The sequence below is a fragment of the Emydura macquarii genome, unplaced genomic scaffold (genome assembly GCF_026122565.2).
Source record: "Emydura macquarii macquarii isolate MOO-44397 ecotype Brisbane River unplaced genomic scaffold, CSIRO-AGI_Emac_v2 contig_1790, whole genome shotgun sequence".
Lineage (NCBI taxonomy): Eukaryota > Metazoa > Chordata > Testudines > Chelidae > Emydura > Emydura macquarii.
In genome coordinates this window covers 3,263,794-3,283,549 of record NW_027131927.1, presented here as the reverse complement: position 1 = coordinate 3,283,549, position 19,756 = coordinate 3,263,794, and the positions used below count along the sequence as shown (strand labels likewise).

Genomic DNA, 19,756 nt, shown 5'->3' with positions numbered 1-19,756 from the left:
GAGATTCATTTGTTTAATAAGAAGACAGATGAGTCCTTATACATTTCAAAGGACTCAAAGGCCACCCTTTGCTCCCTGGGAATATATACATCTGCCCTGAAGAGAGAATGCCACTGGCAATGATACAAGCCTTGACCAGTGGCTCACGGTTCCCCCACCAGAGACCTTATAAGCCAATCCGTAAGTGGAAGAGAGCTCAAAAGACCCACTCCCCACACCAGTGGAAACCACCGAGTCCAACACCTCCCTACTCCCATGCATCTTTTGGGGGTGGTCTAGCACTCTTCAACACTTGGAGTGAAATAACAATGAACAGATGGGTGCTCCATGTCATCCATTCTGGCTATACAATAGAATTTGCATCCCTACCCCTTCTCGAGGGCCACTCTCATGAGAGCATTCTCAAACAAGAAGTAGAATCTCTCTTACAATGAGGAGTGATAGCGTGGGTGGTTCTTCAGTGCCAAGGGAAGGGTTTTTTACTCTACATATTTCCTAGCACCCTCCCCCCCCCACCCGAATAAAAAGCAGTTGGAGACCCATTCTCGACCTCTACCATCTCAACTGCTTTATTCGCAAACTTAAGTTTCACATGGTCACATTGGCATCTGTAATTCTATCTCTGGAAAAAGACTTGGTTTTACCCTTCGATGTGATGGATGCCTACTTTCACATGGACATCCATCACATTCATTGACGCTGTCTCAGATTCATAGTCGCCTCCAACCACTTTCAGTATAGAGTACTCCCTTTCGGCATTGCTACTGTCCCCTGGGTGTCTCTACCAAAGTGTACTCTGTTGTAGCAGCGTATATCAGACACCGGTTTCACTGTCTTCCCCTACCTTGATGACTGGTTCCTTGTTGCCAGTCACACCAAGTGGCCCAGGTGTCAACTTCAACAGTACTACAACTCCTCTCCTCTCTAGGGGTCAGTGTAAACACCAGAATATACATTCTCACCCGTACATGGGCTTTGGATGTCAACAGGCTATACCTAAATTCCATCACAGCAAGGGCTCCTTGCCAAGAGACAGGTTTCAGGGTATAAACGTTATCACAGACCAGGTCATAACCAACCCCAGAGAGCCTGTCAAGACCCGTCTCTCTCCTAGGCCATATGGCTTCATGCACTTATATTATGCCTTTTGCAAGGCTCCAGCTTTGTTGCCTACAAGCATGGCTTCAAACAGTGTACTCACCAGACCAACAGTTCATGAGCACAATAGTGACTGTTCCCACCAAAGTGTTATCATCCCTGTCATGGTGGAAGAATCCCTATCAGGTTTGCATTGAGGTTCCCTTCCTCATCTCCACACCAGATAGGATGATCATTTACTGGTGCATCCCTGTTGAGTTGGGGAACTCATGTGGACAACTACAGCACAAGGCATCTAGACATTGCGAGAATCCAGGATGCACATAAATGTTCGAGAGTTACAAGCAGTTTGAAGGGCTTATGAAACCTTTCTCCTGTTCATTCAAGGTCACTGTGCGCTCATAATGTCAGACAACATCACAACTGTCTTTTACGTCAACAACCAGGCAGGAGAGAGAGCCACTCCCCTGTGTGAAGAAGCAGTCAGTTTGTGGAACTGGTGCATCAGCAGTCAGATTACCCTGCCGGCAGACTACCTCCGAAGAAACCAGAATGTGCTAGCAGACTCTCTTAGCAGACACTTGCGACTGATCATGAGTGGGAGCTTCATGATGCTGGGGTAAACAATATTTTTGATCTGTCGGAGACTCCCGCCAGTGGACCTGTTCACCTCCCAAACAAACAGGAAGTGCAACATATACTGTTGCAGAGTCTGGGTTCCCATTCACAGGGTGATGCTCTACTCCTTCTGTGGTCAGATTATCTGAACTATGCCTTCCCTCCACTACTGCTCCTGCCTCGAGTTTTGCAAAAGATTCAGCAGGACAGAGCATTAGTTATTCTCATTTTCCCCAAATGACCCAGGCAGTTTTGGTTCCCAAACCTCCTTCTCATGTGGTCTTGGGCACAGATCATTATTCCTACATTTCCCAATCTGCTGACTCAGAGGAGCGGCAAGATCAGGCATCCCAACCCACATCTGCTTCATCTCAGAGCCTGGATTTTGGATGGGCATCGTCTTTAAAGCAGCCATATTTTGGAGCTGCAAAGAACATCTTTTCTAACAGTAGAAAGGATTCCACTAGGAAATGTTACTTAGACAAGGGGAAGCGTTTCTCTTTCTCTGGGTGCATCAAAGATGTATTTTTCCTGAAGCCACAGATATTCCTTTCATTCTGGACCATATTCTTTCCTTCAAGACCATCAGGTTTGTCCATCAGGGATTCATTTTGCAGCAATCAGTGCATCCCATCCGCCTTCACAGGGGGCTATTTGATCTTCACACACCCTCTGATTAGCAGATTCTGGAAAGGCCTAATCAGAACATTGCTGCCTATAAAAAAAACAAAAAACTTACTCCTCACAGGGACTTGTTTTTTCAATACTCACTAAGCCTCCTTTTGAACCATTAGCTTTTTGCTCAATGTCTCTCCTATCCATGAAGATCTCCTTCCTGATAGCCATCTTCTCAGCCAGGAGCTTGGTGAGCTTGGGGCATTGATGGCAGATCCTTTTTACACTATATTCCATAAGAGCAAGGTTTCATTATGTTTACACCCCCAAAATAGTCTGAGTTTCAAACCTGAACCAGTCTGTCCACTTACGTCAGGTTTTGGGAAGAACACAGGTATCTTTAGAAAAAAGGAGGCTCCATTCCCTTGGTGTTAAGTGAGCTTTAGGCTTTTACCTGCAGAGAATGAAAACAATCAGGGCATCTCCCTAAACTATTTGTTGCCAAAGCGGAAGGGGTCGGGGCCAGGCTTTATCCTCTTGAAGAATCTCAAAATGGATTTCAGGTATTTTGCTCTGCTATCAGCTGTGTAATCTTCCCCCTCCTCATGGGATAAGGGCTTATTGCACAAGAGCGCAAGCAACATCTATGGTGTTGCTTCAAGAGGTGCCTCTATTTGATGTTTATAAGGAATCTACGTGGAGTTCAGTCCACAGGTTTCCTGGACACTGTGGTTTGGTACAAGATTCCTTTGCTGATGCATCTGTTGGAACAGCAGTCCTTCGTTCAGCTCTGCCACCTACAGCCTCACACCCTCCTCCTATCTGAGCACTACTTGCCAGTCACCCACAGTGGAATATATATAGGGACCAGAACTCAAAGAAAAAGAGAAGGTTACTTACCTTATACTAACTAGAGATTCTTCGAGATGTGTGGTCCCTATCTGTATTCCACTACCCACCCTCCTTCCCTTCTGATTCACAGTGGAGATGAAACTGAAGAGGGAGGTCGGTCTGCCCCATCCTTTTTCTCCTTGGTCGGAGGCACAAGGTGAGGCAGAGCATAAGTGCGGATCAAGGGTCACTGCTTTTAAAATGTTCTGACTTCAGGCACAGAGAGAGCATGCATACCCACAATGGACTACAGATAGGGACCTCACATTTTAAAGAACCTCCAGTTACTATAAGGTAAGTAACTTTCTCTGATATGGCCTCTTATTGATGATGAAGCCACAATGTGGCCTGTATTTAATGCCTTTCATGGTTTTTGTTTTTTTAAAAAGGCCAAAACCCAGACCCCCTTGAATTCAAGTGTTTTCACAGCAGGAAACTGACTTCTGGCAATGTGATTTTATATGGAACTAATGTGTGCTGAGGACTACTCATTAACATTAATAGGAGTAGCACGTACATCTAAAGGGGAGAATAATATAGTCTTCAATGTTACATGCACTGTATTGTATCTGAGTGTCAGTATTGGAGAGTTAATGGTTTTCTAGCAGTTGTGTAGCTGCAGCTGACAAACCAGTCTTAAGCCCCTTTAAGACAAGGCAGCTTATTTGTTTCTGTATGGAGAGCTGTGACCACCCCATCCTATGCACCTGCCTCTCTTCCTCCCCTTTTCACTCACCCTGGGAATGTCCAGATGCATCCTGTGCTTCGTGTTTTTTGAAAGGTCCCCCTCCCCACCCCCCGGTGTCTAGAGCTAGTTAAAATATGATAGTGCATGTTGACTGAATGACAGTTCATGTTACATTAATCCCTTTTGAGAACTCCTTCCAGAGGATCAAACCATGACTGCGAAGTCAGCTGGGATGATTCCTCCCTTGTATCCTCAACCCAGTCAGGTGTGTGACAAAAGAGACTTGTGATTTAATATGCAAAATAATGGTGAGAACATGGAATGCAACAGCTAGGGGGAAAGGTGTTTTATCCCAGTGGTGCAGAACTAATCTCTTAAACACAAGAAAGTAGTACTAGTTATTTCTGTTTTAAATGTAAGCAAGATGGGCCTGTGTGGCACAGCTGATATATTCGATCTGAAGAGCTGAGTTCTAATTTGGTTAATGTCCCATCATGGGTTTCATTTACTAGAGAAATGGTTGGATTTGTTTGTCCCTATCTGTTCTGAAGAGGCCCAGATCTGGAATAGGAGTGTTTTGGGTAAGGTGTTATTGGGGCATTGTGGGGCGGGGGGAGGCAAGTTTGCAAACAAACACCTAATTCATCTGCCATTAGCGAAGGACTGATTTTCATAAGCATTTGTTTTTTGTGTGTGTGTGTGTGTGTGTGTGTGTGTGTGTGTGTGTGTGTGTGTGTGTGTGTGTGTGTGTGTGTGTGTGTGTGTGTGTGTGAGAGAGAGAGAGAGAGAGAGAGAGAGAGAGAGAGAGAGAGAGAGAGAGAGAGAGAGAGAGAGAGAGACTGGAAATGGGAGCTGGAGCCTTTCACTTGTAGGTCACCATTTCAAATCCAGAACTGCAACCATAAATTGGCACTGTTTGCTCCTCCCTAGTCTCAGCAGGGAAGCTAAAGATTGAATGAAGGCTAATACACACATTCCCCATAAATATGTTAGAGGCTTGGGGTATGTTGGTGAGGTCAGCGTGTGGGCCTGCAATTTGACTCATCACTGTCGTTCTTTGGATAAATAGAGGACTTCAAACTTCAGGGACTGGCAGTCTGGCTCTTTAAACCAGTACCAAATCCCACAGCAACATAAATAATAAGAGTGGAATGTGGTAACACTTGTATTTATGCTGAAACTCCAAAAACTTTTGAGCACCTAAACAAAGATCTAACTAACAGATTACTCAGCTGCTGTAGGCAAGATAAAATGAGGTGTATATTTTGGATCTGTTGGGAAGGAAAGACCTTTTGAATTGCAAAATGTTGTGTTGGAGTATAAAGGAAGGGTGTTTTTGTTGAGTTTTTTTTGGGGAGGTGGAGGTGGGAAGGCTGCAGTTAATAAGTGCAGTTTGTGCTGCATGGCACAGTTGTATTTTCCTAACTTTAATGCCATCACTGTCCCCTCTTTTCAGTTGACATGGATGATGAAGATGGCCGATGCTTGCTAGATGTAATCTGGTAAGTAGTACTCCCTCCTGAAACAGACCCCATGCTAATTTATCATTTTTTATACTATTTGGGAGGGAGGCTCACGGATGGAACGGGGATTTTTAAAGACCTGAGATTCCGTGTTTGGAGTTAAGAGAATTTCCATGGAATTCATTTTTACACTTATCCTCAATCAGTTGCCTCCATGCTTTCTTCCATGCAGTTCCCTGTGCATGGTTCAACCTTCCTGAATGCCTCTGAAAGGCCCATACCTGCCCACTTTCAAGGGCTCTCTTAAAACCCACTTCTGCCATGCTTTCCATGGTGAATCTTACTTCCTTTCCCTGACCTCTGTCTGTCTTAGATTGTGAGCTCTTTGGGGCAGGGACCATCCCTTTTATGCGCTGAACAAACCTACCACATTGTAGACTCTCCTGCAAACAAATAATCAATAATAATAATTAATAAATTAATGTGAAAATTTTATAGTAACTTTTGTTAAACTAAACAGCTTCTCTTCATATGGGCCTCGGCTGGCCTTTTCTTTGTTTTTAGTCTATTTGAATCCCCTGAGTTTCCCTTTCAGATGAACCTAAAATATCAACACAAAACTGAATGGCAAAATTTCTGATTGAGTTCTGTATTGAAATCATGAACCATAAATGGGTCTTACGTTTGCCTGAAAGGGTTTCTAAGCTGCAGTAAGTTTTTGGCTGAACCAGCTCTGATTTTCTTGTTTGAAACTTTTGTGGTTTCCTGTTTTGTTGCACTTATTTTATGTTTGTTTGTGTAGATTTAATTAAGAACAGTTTGCACAGCTGATTTTTTTAATAGGGAAATAGACATTAACAGTACATTAACTCTGCAAATCCTGTTTTTCATATGTTCCTTTTAATGCATATGTGGATAAATCTAATTTCTGTAGTGTTTTGCCAGTAACTATAGCGTCTAGGCACCCCGCATGCTTAAAATGTAGAGCTATAGTCCATCTCATAACACTGTTGCAAAGTACTTGTTGGGAGAAGTGCCTGGTGAAAGCCGTCATCAGCACTAGTTAGCTAGTAGCCTGAGGTTAACTCAGAACAGTTAATGTTTTGACAGACTGCTTGTTAACAGCAATGTTGGCTAATTTTCCAAAAGGGATTATTGCAATTATAAAACTGTTGTCAATGACTTGGTAATTAGGGCCCTGCAGAAATAACAGGGGAAGGAGAATAAGCGTGTGTTAGTGACAGAGGAGGCAAAAAAGAAAATATCACCATTTACAATCAGTACATTTCCATAGAGTATATTTTATTACCTGTAATAATAAATTTTATATATATATATATATATAATATAAAACAGAGCATAAAGTTGTGTATGTTATAGGTCATTTCGTTTTAGATGGGTGAAATCTTAAATCAAATTTAAATTTGTAAAAATGTCCTTCTAGGGTACCAGACCTAATTTTTTTTTATTCAAAATGCATCCACATTGATTCTGTCCATGAGGGTGGTAGAGCAGCCACATGGCTCCTAGGTCCATATTGACACATTTAATGCGCCAAAATGCAACATTTTTCATAACAGAACTTCATGGCTTTTATGTGACTCGTGACAGTACAGTGTAATTTAAGGCATTACTGGCCACTGCAGAAGCAATATTAACTGACTGCTGACTACTGTAGTGTAGCTGAGGAATGACTGTGTTGGCAGGGGAAAAAAAAGAGTGATTCCTTAGCAGTAAACTGATATTTCCACCAGTCAGAATGCAAGTGGATTCCTAGTTATATGAATATATTCATTAGAGACATATTTCTTTCCAGATTAAAATTTGGGTTGTAAATTCTCTCCTTTAACAATTTCATATGTTGTTTTGCAGTGATCCTCAGGCTTTGAATGATTTTTTACATGGATCTGAAAAGGTGAGCAGTGGCTTTTACTTGTTTTGTTAATAAAAATATTAAAATGTAAACATGTGGACACTGAAGTTTAAAGGAAAAAAACCCCTAACTTTTGAATGTCTTGTTTGTAGGTAAGTAAGTAAGTAATGGGTTCTGGAATTTTTCATCTCTAAGGACCCAATCCTGCAAATTGTTCCATGCAGAGACCTATTGAAGTAATTAGAGCTGTACATGCACAGTTGTTTGCACAGCAGTTTACAAGTATGGGACCCAAGCTAGTTACTTACATTGCTAGTGATCATAAATCCCTATCCTCTAGTTATTGTTTGCTGACCTGAGCAAAATAAGTTTGTTGTCTATTTCCTAATAGGCAAGTGTCTACATTACAATATCTGCCACTACAATTTGTACTTGTTTGCAGCTTCAGCAGAAAAGCCAAGTATTGAATGAGCCACAGAGAAAGAACTGCCTTCTCACCCCTATATTTGGGATTCTTTATATCAAGTCTGAGGCATATTGGCAGGGGGCAGTGCACATGAAGGAAGCTTGTCCAACTACTACCCATGGTGTACCAACTCTGTGGATAGGGAGAACACTCACCTGTCTCCAGTGACTGCCAGTCAGCACCCTCCACAGTGTCAGCACTAAATTCAGTTTAATTCTATTTTAAATAAAGTAAATAAAATCTTTTTAATTGCAGATTGACAGTGATGATCTCCTGGACAACACAGGAGACGCAGCCAGTGCCTTCTTTGAAGGTGCTGGGGTATGTATTTGTAATTTTTTTTAAAACTGTACTTGGTAAATTCATTTTAGAAACCTGTCTTTTGTTGTTTCACAAGTTTGTTTTCAATCTGTTTTTCAGTGTGAATAAATTACATAGGATGTATGGATTATTTCCCAAAATCTTAGAGAAATGTTGGGGCAGTAAAAACAAATGGTTTCAATGTGTGGGGGAAAAAATGAGTTTATATGCACATGCCTCTATTTTTGTTTTTCTATAAACTTGGAAAAACTTTGAGGACAGAGAATACAGAGAGCAAAAAAAGCTTTGGGGAAAATGGAGCTGAATGTTACAAAGAGATTATAAGGAATATGTGGCACCTTCATTTTAGTTCTTTCTTCTAATGTAGAATTGGAAATAGGAGTGCTCAGGTATAGAGACCCTGGAAATCCTCATTTGATTACTTTGATTTGATTAATTTGATTCTAATCAGAAACATGGGCAGTATTTTTTATTTTCCTCCAAGTATGCTGGTGTATCTGCATAATAATAATAGTGACTTTTTTTATCCTGTCCTGACTACATTGAGCTTGTTTTTATTTATTAACGCTTCTGATGCTTTACGGTACTTGTTGGAAAGCAAAGAAGCTTTTCCAAGAGTTTGGATTTAAATTTTAGATTCTGTATAATTTCAGGTAAATCCAAAACCAAATGGAACCAAAACTGCTTCATGCAGAATATTTACATGATAAAACCAATGATGTCTCATGTTAAAGATTAGACTATCTGATATTTATTTATTTAAGATAGAGCCCACTGTGTGCTAGGCACTTCCAAACACTCAAGGACAGTCTCTGCTCTGAGGAGCTTGCAGTCTAAGAACAGCCAGTGTATGGATAAATCTGTTGAATACAATGGAGGCATATGACTGAGCTAATTTGAATGTCAATGGCAAGAAAAGATTTTTCTAGTTTTGGAATATGGAAATCCCAGTTCTAGTTCCAACAATAACTTTATTCTACCTTTTAGTTAATTGATTAATACAAAGGTAAATTACATTTTCCAAACTCTGTTGCTGTCACCTCTCTTTTTTTATGTTTATGCTCTAGGGAAATCTAGTGACTAAAGCAAAGGAACTATGAGTTTGCTCACTTGGGTTTTGTTACCAACTCTTCCACTGACTCACTGCGTGACTTTAAGCAAGGCACTTAATCTCTGTGCCTCAGGTTCCCTTTAATAACAGCATGCATTTATTTAGCACCTTGCAGGGATGGCAAGATAGTTTACAAATGTACTTAGCAAATAGTTACACAAACTTGACATTGAGATCACTTCACCTAACGCTGAGATGCAGTCAGCTCAAGGGTGGGTCACAAAAGCATTTTAACAGCTCCCATGAAGGATGAACAACCAGTTAGCACAGAAAGATTTAAAATCCTGTTTCATGGGTTTGAATTAAATGCTTTTTTCCTCCCTAATCTTAAACCTTTTAGCTGCATGTACAAGAATCCTCTGGCAACCATCTGAACACTGAACAGAATCAGCCCACAACAAGCGTTGACCTAGACTTTTTAGAAGATGACATTCTGGGGTCACCATCTGGTGGCGGGGCAAATCTTCAGAACTCAGACCAGCCCTGTGACATTCTCCAGCAGAGCCTACAAGAGGCTAACATTACAGAACAGACTCTGGAGGCAGAGGCAGAACTGGACCTGGGGTCTTTCCAGCTCCCTACACTTCAGCCAGTGGTTCAGACTGCCTCTGATGGCACGCCACAGATTTTCTCCAGTGGGGCTGACCTAATTGGGTTGCAGCAGCCTGCAGTCCTCACACATCAAGCGTTGGTGCAACAGTCAGTGGGAGCAGATGTTGTTAATAAGGCCATCAGTGTTCAGCCTTTTCTTCAGCAAGTTGGCTTGGGAAATGTTACTATACAACCAATTTCCAACCTTCAGGGCTTGCCTAATGGAAGCCCAAGTGGGACATTGGGAATTGGGCCAATTCAAGTGGTTGGACAACAAGTGATGGCTATTAACCAGTCAGCTCAGCAGATCATTGCAAAACAAGTTCAGCCCTCCCAAGTGGCCACCATGCCTGTTGGCAGTTACATCACCCAGACAACATCTGAGCAGCAGCAGGTCACCCTCGCATCCACTGGAGTATCTCCACAGAACGCTGGACTTGTCATCCAGAAAAACCTGCCCTCAGTGGCTACTACCACACTGAATGGAAACTCCATGTTTGGGAGCGTATCTGCAACCCAAGGCTCCCAGCCTCTCACAGTCACATCGAACTTAAGCAGCCCACTGGTACAGGCCCAAAACGTGATCATCCACAGAACACCCACGCCAATTCAGCCCAAACCTGCAGGGGTCCTCCAACAAAAACTGTATCAGATCACCCCTAAGCCATTTGGTCCCAATAATACCACCCTGACCATCCAGAACGAGGCTGCCCTACAACAACAGAAGGCCCAACAGAACCTGACTTTTATGGCAGGCAAACCAGGACAGAATGTGGTGCTGTCTGGCTTCCCACAAGGGCTGCCTGCCAACATGTTCAAGCAACCTCCACCGCAGCAGCAAGCCCTCAGCAAGCCCATGAGCGTCCACTTGCTAAACCAAGGCAGCAGTATTGTCATCCCAGCACAGCATGTTCCTCAGGCCATGTTACAGGGTCAGAACCAGTTCCTTCTTCCTGGGCAGTTAGCAGGTGCCTCTGCTGTTCAGATACCCCAGCAGCTCTCAGCCTTGCAGGCTAACATGGGAGGGCAGATCCTAACAACTTCGCACCCTAGTGGCCAAGCCCATATCATAACTAGCCAAGGGCCTGGTGGACAGCTGATAACCAATCAGGCCTTGCCTGCCCAAATCCTCACCAATCAGAATATAGCTAGCCAGCTGAATCTGGGGCAAGTGCTTACATCACAGAATGCACATGGCACTGCGCACATTCTTTCTGCTCCTATTCAGCTGCAGCCTGGTCAGGTGGGTCAGCCAACTTTGTTCCAGATGCCTGTCTCTCTAGCTGGAAGCTTGACCACTCAGAGTCAGCCCTCTGTTGCAGCCTCGTTGGCCAGTGGTGCCATCAGTCAGACTGGGCAGACTGTTATTCAAGGTGTAACTCTGTCTAATCAAGTTGCTATGTTAAATGCCACTGAGAACCTCAACCAAGCTGTGAGCATTCAGGCATCTGCCACCACCAGCAGTCAAAGTCCAGGCCTCATTCAGCCGCAGCCGGCGTCTGGCACCAGCTTGCTGCCAAGCAGTGACCAATCCTCTATATTGACCGTCCAGACTGCATCCCAGCCTCCAGCTCCACCTCAGCTTCAGTTGAATGTGCAGCAGCAGCCTCCACCACCACCTCCTCAGCCGCCAGCACAGCTACCTGTGACTTCACAGCCTAGCCCTAACTTGGCATCCAGTCCAGAGAAGATCATCTTGGGTCAGACAGCTGCTGGAACGGTCATAAACCAAGATTCTATGCAGATGTTTCTGCAACAGGCAAGTGAAATGTTTTAATAATCACATTAGTAGTATTGCTAGTTGGCTCACTTACTTTATATATTGTGAGGAAGGCAGAGGGTTATAGGATTCAGACTGAATCCTTTCCTCATAGATTGGACACTCTATAAATGCTGTATTATATTACTAATTATTTTTTAATGAAGTTTCAAAGGTGGTTATCCCATCCTAAGACTACTCACTTAGGATATGTTTTTTAGTTTAAAGTTACTAGAAGAACTGGATGGCCTCAGGGGTTTGGCAATGAGTATGCAGCCTTTTACCTACTTTGAATCTAGCTTAGGTTTGTAGTATCTGGCAGCTGTTGCCATTTGATGGCTTCTGTGGAATGAGTAGGTTGGTCAGTGGTACTTGCATCCAAAACACAAAAGCTACCATCATGACTGGCAGTCTCAGAAGAGAAGCCAATAAATATATATTCCATGTTGACTGAGTTCCCATCGCTCCCCTAGACTTTATCTGCTGAGACGAATTACTGAGGGGAGACTTGCACTGCCATTCTACTGCCTGTGTTCTACTGTTTGTGGAGAAGAGTTCAGCCTTCAGGCTTGCCAGTTCAGCATCTTCTGCCATCATTAGTGTTGATGCAGTCACTATGTACACTGTTAAGGAGTGCAGACACAAAGCAGCCATGTCTCATTTCATCTGTTTATATAATATCAGATTAGATAAGGCTTTTCACTTCTTTTGGATATCAGTTTAAAACCACTGTATTTTTATTTTTTTGTTTAAAAAACGGTAAAGGCTTGCTCCAAAGCCTGTTGAGGTCACTGAATTGCATTAGAGAGAAGATAGGGCTTTGCTATCCCTTTTTAAAAAAAATGTCCCTCCAATTTACCATAACATTCTCACACATGCCTTTCTCCAAAAGACAGTGGGCCAGATTTAACTCTGACAGAAAAGGACACAATACTAGTGACATCATTCGAGCTGTGCCCCCTCATGCTAGGGCTAAATTTGTCCCAGTGTCACTAAGATCCTCTGGCAAATTACTAGATACAAAAATAGTGTCATCTGTGATTTTCCTTGTTTTTATATTCCTCTAAATACACTTGCATCTACACTGTGATACAGTAACTGTATAATCCATCCATTAAATGCATAAATCCATAAACTGTCAGATAGGTTAGGCCCTAGACATAGGTGGTAGTTTTAAAAAAAGAGGGGGGGGAGGTTTGGGGTGGTTATAAAACCTATCAGAAAGATTTTTATCTTTTTAATTCAATTTAAGTTATTTAAATAAAAGACAGTCTCCTGTAGTTGGAACACAGCAGCACCCTAAAAGCGATAATGATACTATTCATATATAACTACCACACAGAGGTGTTGTGGGGATTCATTTGTTAATGTATGTAAAGCAAGTAGAAGTGCAGAGAGTTAGCAATAATAGTCAGTTTTACTTTGGGGTTTATAGAACATGACTAATAATACTTAAATTACCTCTTCTATAGTGCTCCACATTTTCAAAGTACTGTAGAAATATTTAATTAATTAACGTTACAACACTCCTGTGCGGTAGTTGAGAAAGTAATATTAGCCCCATTTTACAGATGGTGAATATGAGATAAAGAGGTTAAATGACTTTTCCAAAGCTGCAGAGCCTAATTTAGAACTCTACCTCAGGGACTTGAAACTGATCCGTCTCATTTCATTATGACAAGTGCAAAATGTAAACAAACAGCATCAATGATGGTGAACAGTAAAATGGGAAGCTTGAAGTTATTTAATTTTTAAATTTTTTTGGAAGTTGCTAGTAACTCAGGTGAGGACATTTCATTTTAAATATAAGGCTTTGTGCTTGTCAGTGACGCTTTAACACTAAAATTTATTACTATATGCATTGTTTATTTACTATATAAAATAAAAGTATAAATATTAAAGTAACTTGAAGAGGGAAGTGTCACTGAGATCATAAGAAATTCACAAAAGCTGTGACCTTCAGAGATAAAAATATGAACTCTAACCTACTCTCTTCTCGCTGAGTGTTGGAGGAAAAAAAACTCATCTCTAAACCATAAAAGACTTTCCATGAACCCTGCTTATGCTATATTACCTAAGCACATGAGTGAGGAAATGACATTAAGAATGGGAGTTTCAGACATGGCTCCCAAAGTCTTGGCTTTGACGTTTTTTGTTTTTATTTGTAGTTTGATATCACATGAAATGTTATCTATTATTGTGTAAAGCTATTGTCCTTCCTGCATTTCACATTGGGTCTCTGGTTAGGGCATAAACTGTTGCTTTGATACAGTTGCATGGTTATGGGCAGATTCTGCAGATTCCTGGAGGAGACTGCTATAAAATTACTCTTACCATTGTCAGAAGAAGTAGTCTCCCTTCTGAACAGTAACTTGGGTCTGCATAACCCTAGTACCTCAGAAGAGTCCTGAAAAGTATAGTAACAATATCTGTTGGGGTGGGCATGATGAATAGCAAGAGCAGAAACTATTTGCTTTTGACAGCTGGTTGAGGTATTGTTAATAAAGTACCATTAGTAACAAATGCCTGAATGAATATGGGGGTTGGATGGTGAACATCAACAGAAAAAAAGAAAAGGAGAAAGAACCGTAAATCTGGTCAATGCTAAATTTGTTGGAAATTTCAGAAGGATCGGAGCCAACAGCAGCAGCAATTTTATCCGGCAGCCCTGAAAATGCAGCAGGAGAACAATCTGAATCAATCCACAATACAGCCACACCTTCCAATGCCTCTGCCCATCTACAGCATAGCCACAACAGCTCTCAGCACCACAAGCAGTGTCCCAGCATCAGTGATAGTGAGCAGCAGTGCAGGCACAGCTCTGCAGCCGCCTGCCAGCCGAGAGCTGACCCAGAATCAGAATCTGGCAACGGTGGAGTCCAAAGGACCGAATCTTATACCTCAGTTCTCAGCCAGCCATTCCCAACAGGCACTGGCTTGCCAGGTAGCCCTTACCTGTTGTGATTCCACACAGCCTGCTTTGGCCTATCTTCCTTTCTTTCTTTTCTCCTTAGCGTTTGTCTAATCTGTTTGGTCCTTCCTCTTAGAGTTCCCTTTTGCTTTTTGCTTTCTCTCTCTCTCTGCAGGAGGGGAGGGACCAATACACAGAGACAAAATTTTAGCATATCTCTTAGGTGTACACTAGCATTTTTCACATTTCAAAACAAAAATGGAAGTGGGTGGTGGTGGGGTGACCTCTATAGTAGTAACAGAAGTCGCCCCCTTGTGGTGTAATGCAAAAAATGTGATAGGAAAAGAATTCTGCTTCTGGCACATTTGTTTTCCTTCTAAGTGGGTGACTGTTGGTGAGCAGGCTAAGGGCTGGATTCTGATCTCATTTACAGTGGTGTAAGTCTGTAGTAAAGACATAGACAGTGAGTCTGCCCTTGAATCAATGTGTTATAAAACTCTTTGAGTGAGTTGCCCCGGGAGAGGTTTTTGACTGGCCTCTTGCTATACAGAAATGTAGAAACAACCAAACATTCTTTTCTTGATGGTCACAAGGCTTGCAAAAAACAAAAAGTTAAAAAGCAAAATTGTTAATAAAATGTATGCTTTTTAAAAGGTTTTTGACCGGTCTCAAATGTAATCAGAAAGTTTAAGTTCATTATGTGTGTGGTTTTTGTAATATATATATACACGCACAAATTTTATAAAATGTGTATATGTAAGTACACATAAATATTCACCATATAGAAACATATCTAAAGCAGAAGAGTTGTGCTGCATGGTACCATCACGTTAGCAAAGAGGTGGCTTGGATGATGTAATAATTCTTTTCCATCTCTTATCTCCATGATTCTAATATTTGTAGCATCCAAATTCAACCCCCTGGTTCACTTTTCTATGCTGGGCCTATATTGCTAGGAGAAGATGAAACAAAATCCAGCTGTATCTTTGTTTAAAATAAAAGAAGCCACATCCCTGTTTTTAGGACAGCCCAGAAACAAAGGAAAATATCACTTGTTTTTATTCTGAGAAGAAAGTAATAAAGAGAGAAAATTATATGCATGGATCAGGGTTCCAATGTGTGGTTAGCAGACATTTAGGCAGAATCCAGGAACTTGGTAGACAAAGTAATCGAATGGACCTGAGTAATTTATCATCTGTGATCATCATGTGTGCAGCATGGAGAAGATGGGAGTACAGGTTGCAATTTATTTCAGTTTGGAAGCTTCCAGTCAATATATAAAAAATCAGCATGCTCGATTGGGTGAGCTCACAGATGTTTTCAGACCAAGGTCTGACAGAGGGAATCTCCTTTGTATTTGGAAACTGGGACATATCCAGGCATTGCTGCATCAGAAGGGCTATTGAATCTTTCTTTCCCCTTCCAAACATACCCCCTTCTGGCCCTTGTTGTCAATCTGTGGTACTTGCCCGTTTGTCTACTCTCTGAACTCCTGCTGCTCTTGCTTGCTTGCCTGCTGGTTCTCACTAATGCTGGAAGCTGCTGCTGCCTTGTGTTGCTTTTTCTTCTTCTGTCCCTTCACACTTGCACGCTGCTGTCCTGGTACATTTGTGTCCCTGCCAGAGGCTTTATTATTCTTTTATTCTTTATATTTTAGTAGTAAATGGTTATAATAAGGACTGTGGTAGACATTAAAATGGCATGTTAATCAAAAGACTTCTTAGCCATAATAAGACTTGAGAATTTGACTTTATAATAGATCAGTTTCACCCCTGTAATTTTATAAGAGCATGATATTGCCCCAGCTCTCATACCAAGGGACTCACAATGGCCAGTGCCTTCATAGGGTTAGCACCATTAAAAATGCTGGTTGCCCCTAGTGTAGTGGTAGCACAATACTGTACTATGCGGGGAACTAGTGGGCTTAGGCTTGTTCCTTTGGGTGGAAAGCACTTTCATTTTGATTAGGTCCTGGGGGAAAGGAGCAAAGGGTATGCCCCATAGTGTTCTAGGCAATTCAAAGAGAGCTTAGGAAGGAGCTAGGACAGTGTGATACAGAGGAGGGTAAATGAAACCAAGCCACATGGGCTCAGAGGACATACCCCATCTCTAGGGGAAGAACCTAAGCACATTTTAAAAATGAAGCTGAACACTCCTCCCTCCCCTCTTTCATGATGCAGAGTTGTGTGGCAAAAGGGCTAGGCATTATTTAGATTCACACACGCTGGGTACAAACACTGCACTGCTGCAATAGGTTTTCTAGGGAAAGTTTGGCTACAATGGCTGAGACTTGGAGCTGTCTTCAGAAGTTTAAGGAACATCCATAGAAGATGCTTTCATGTTTTATTCCCACGTTGTTTCTTTTACTCATTTAAAACATTTTTAAAAGAGGCGTTGGCTCCTGCCAAGCTTCTAAGCAGCTGAGCCAGTGCAATAAATCTGCAGGTGACACTAATATGCCCACAAGTATCCCTGGTGGAAAGTATGAGAGCTGGAAACAGTGCCCCTGAAATCTCATCCTACGTATGCTCTGGTCAGCTCAAAGAAGTGCTTCTCTGGAATAAACCAGAAGAGGAGAGGGACATAAAGAGCTCAGTTCCTCAAGCTCTTGTTGCCATAGGCGATGCCTTTGTAAACCTTGTTGGCCATCACAGAGTGACTTGAGTTCAGCGAGATGTCTGGACTTAAAAGTAGTTTGGCAGCCCCAGACTTTTTACGTTTTAAGGGAATGGTTTGCAGTACAGTTTAAAGGTATGTCTGCACGCCAGAAGTTGAGCACAGGCAAGCTTACCTGGGTTGGCTTGAATCCAGATAGCACAGGTAACAGTAATAGTGAAGAGAGTACAGCTTGCAATCTGAGTATATACCCAGCGGCTATACCGGGCATATACTCATCGCGCTGAAACCTTCACTGCATAGTTGTAACTGTTATTGCCAGTGCTATCTGGATTCAAGCTAGCTCAGATACAGTAGTTCTTGTACAGCTTTCACTTTCTGGACATATCCTAAGACGCCTGAAGAACATGTGAGGATTGTGGTGAGACACGTCAGCCCTAACTAACCTATTCCCTGTTTCTTTCTGTTTCAGTTACCTGCAGGGCAGCAGAAGCTCCCTGGAGCCTCCCCGTCCCATTCGCTACCTCATCCTCCAATGGGGGAGAGTCCCCAACTCCAGCCTGCACACCTCTCACAGATGCAGTCTCCCCACCAGTCCCGTCCTCCATCACAGCCCCAGCCACTTTCCCGACCACCCTCCAGGCCTCACTCAAGGCCTCCCTCCCAACCACAGACTTTGTCCAGGCCTCCTTCTGAACCCCTCTCCCGGTCCTGCACCCCTCAGACGCAAATGCAGAACTTGTACGTGATACAGAATCAAATCACATCATCTCCCCACGGTCCCCCCCAGCATCCCTTACGACCTCCTTCGCAGCCTCAGGTACAGTTCCAGCCACCACAGTCTCAGGCCGAAGGGCAGCCTCAGCTGGCAACACCTCCACACATGCAGCTACAAGTTCAGCTTGCCACTCAGATCCAGCCCCAGTCTGAGACCCAGGTGCAGGCCCGGCTGCAATCCCAAATCCAGGCTCCAACTGAGTCTCAGCATACTCATTCCCCACATTTCCAGTTCCCTTCCCAGGGCCAAATCAAACCACCAGTCCCAGCCCAGACCCTTCACCTTACATCGGAACAACAGAGAAGTTTTCAAATGGTCCCGAATCAATTCCAGACACTCTCTGCAATTCCAAATCCCGCTCCCCAGCAGAAGCAGCTATTGGACAGGTTCCAGCAGGTAAATAATTACCATCAAAGAGGGGAAATTAAACTTGGCCTGGGTCTGTAGAAATGTAATACAACTCTCTAGTAATTAAAAAGACACACACACCCTGCCCCATACATAAGGACAAACGGATGGGTCAGAAGGATTGGAAATTGGAAATTTTCAGTGTAGCTCCTTTTGGATAGTTATGCAAATCACAAAAGTCACCAGCTTAAAAATGATCATCTGGACTACCAAGGTTATATCTTGTTTTATTTGTTTTTAAAATAGTAAGAACTCGGGGAAGGAATATGATATTTGTATCATTTACAGTGCCAAGCATATTGTCAGCTTTTAGGAAACAATAACCATTTAGAATAATTTCTAGGTTGTTTTGGAGCTGTTTAAGGTCTTGTCTACACAAACATTTAATTTGCAGCAAGCTGTGGTGTGAATCTACTGTGCGTTAGCCTGATGCGTTCTACCTGTCTGTATCCCTGCTGCTGTGCATTTACAGTTCGTTAGTTCACTTTGATAGTCCCAGTTCAAAGAGGACTAGATTAAAATGAATTAACAAACTGTTAATGTATCTTAGCATATGAACGGTTAGTCTGCAGCAAACTAGTTCAAGAAAGATTCACACCCCAGCTTGCCACAAACTAATTGTTCACGTAGACAAGTCCTGAGTGCATCTTTGCTACCAAGTACATGGCACTATGTAAATAGTACATAAATTAAAACAAATTATTTAATATTTAGCATTTATATAGGGCTTGGCCTCTTCCAAGCTCTTTAGCAACATGAATTACTGAAGAACCAAAATGGGGGGGAGAAATTTTTGGACAAAGTCAAAGGCAAACTCATGTTCCTGTGAAAAGTGCCCCATGGGATCTTTCCTATCCACATAGAGCAGACAGCAATGATTCAGTCCTGTTTCCAGGGAGTGGAAATTTTCTCACGACTAAAAAATTAAGCTGACTTAAGTTGCTGTACAGCCACCACAGAAATTAAAGTGGTGGTTCATGTCCACACTTGCTCCATCTGTCTGTCTGTCTGGTGCACATCTTCACCAGGATCACTTCCACTGACTGAAGTGGGGCATTGACAGGTGGAGCCCAACAGCCTCAGGTGTAGGCATGGGGCTCCCAGCTGCCCACCTCTGCCACTCCCCAGCTGTCAGAGGCGGGTGCCAGCTCACATCTGGGGTCTCCAACCCCAACAGCCCAAGCTGTGAGACACCCCTCCTCCCCATGTCCCAGTGCAGCAACCTGAGTGGTGAGCTGGAGTGGGGCTCAATTTCACAACAGGGAACCTACCAGCAATGAAATTGAGATTCTTGTCAGTTTCACAGCTGCTATTATTTCACATTAAGGCTCCAGCTGTCTGGGGGGCTCACAGCTGCAGCCTCCTCCCTCCTGCCCTAGGGCTGACAACTGGAACTGTCAGCCCCACATGGGACTCACAGCAGGAGTACCTCAGTGAGGGATTGTGGGGGGTCAGGAGAGCCTGAGCCTGGCCACCTCTCAGTGAGGGATTGGCAAGGGAGGAGAGCCTTAACCCAGGCAGTGGCCAGGCTAGGGCTACCCTTCCCCTT

General features: G+C 42.9%; 1 protein-coding gene across 1 annotated transcript in view; it reads left to right on the top strand.

The window, feature by feature from the left end:
* Positions 1 to 19,756, top strand: part of BICRA (BRD4 interacting chromatin remodeling complex associated protein) — a 128,867-nt gene that overhangs the window by 93,304 nt on the left and 15,807 nt on the right. Inside the window, exons 3-8 of the mRNA XM_067556690.1 lie at positions 5,367 to 5,412; positions 7,246 to 7,288; positions 7,968 to 8,033; positions 9,485 to 11,494; positions 14,121 to 14,438; positions 17,494 to 18,195. Coding sequence (XP_067412791.1) covers positions 5,372 to 5,412; positions 7,246 to 7,288; positions 7,968 to 8,033; positions 9,485 to 11,494; positions 14,121 to 14,438; positions 17,494 to 18,195 — 3,180 coding nt within the window. The 5' untranslated portion in view covers positions 5,367 to 5,371. The remainder of the gene's footprint in view (positions 1 to 5,366; positions 5,413 to 7,245; positions 7,289 to 7,967; positions 8,034 to 9,484; positions 11,495 to 14,120; positions 14,439 to 17,493; positions 18,196 to 19,756) is intronic.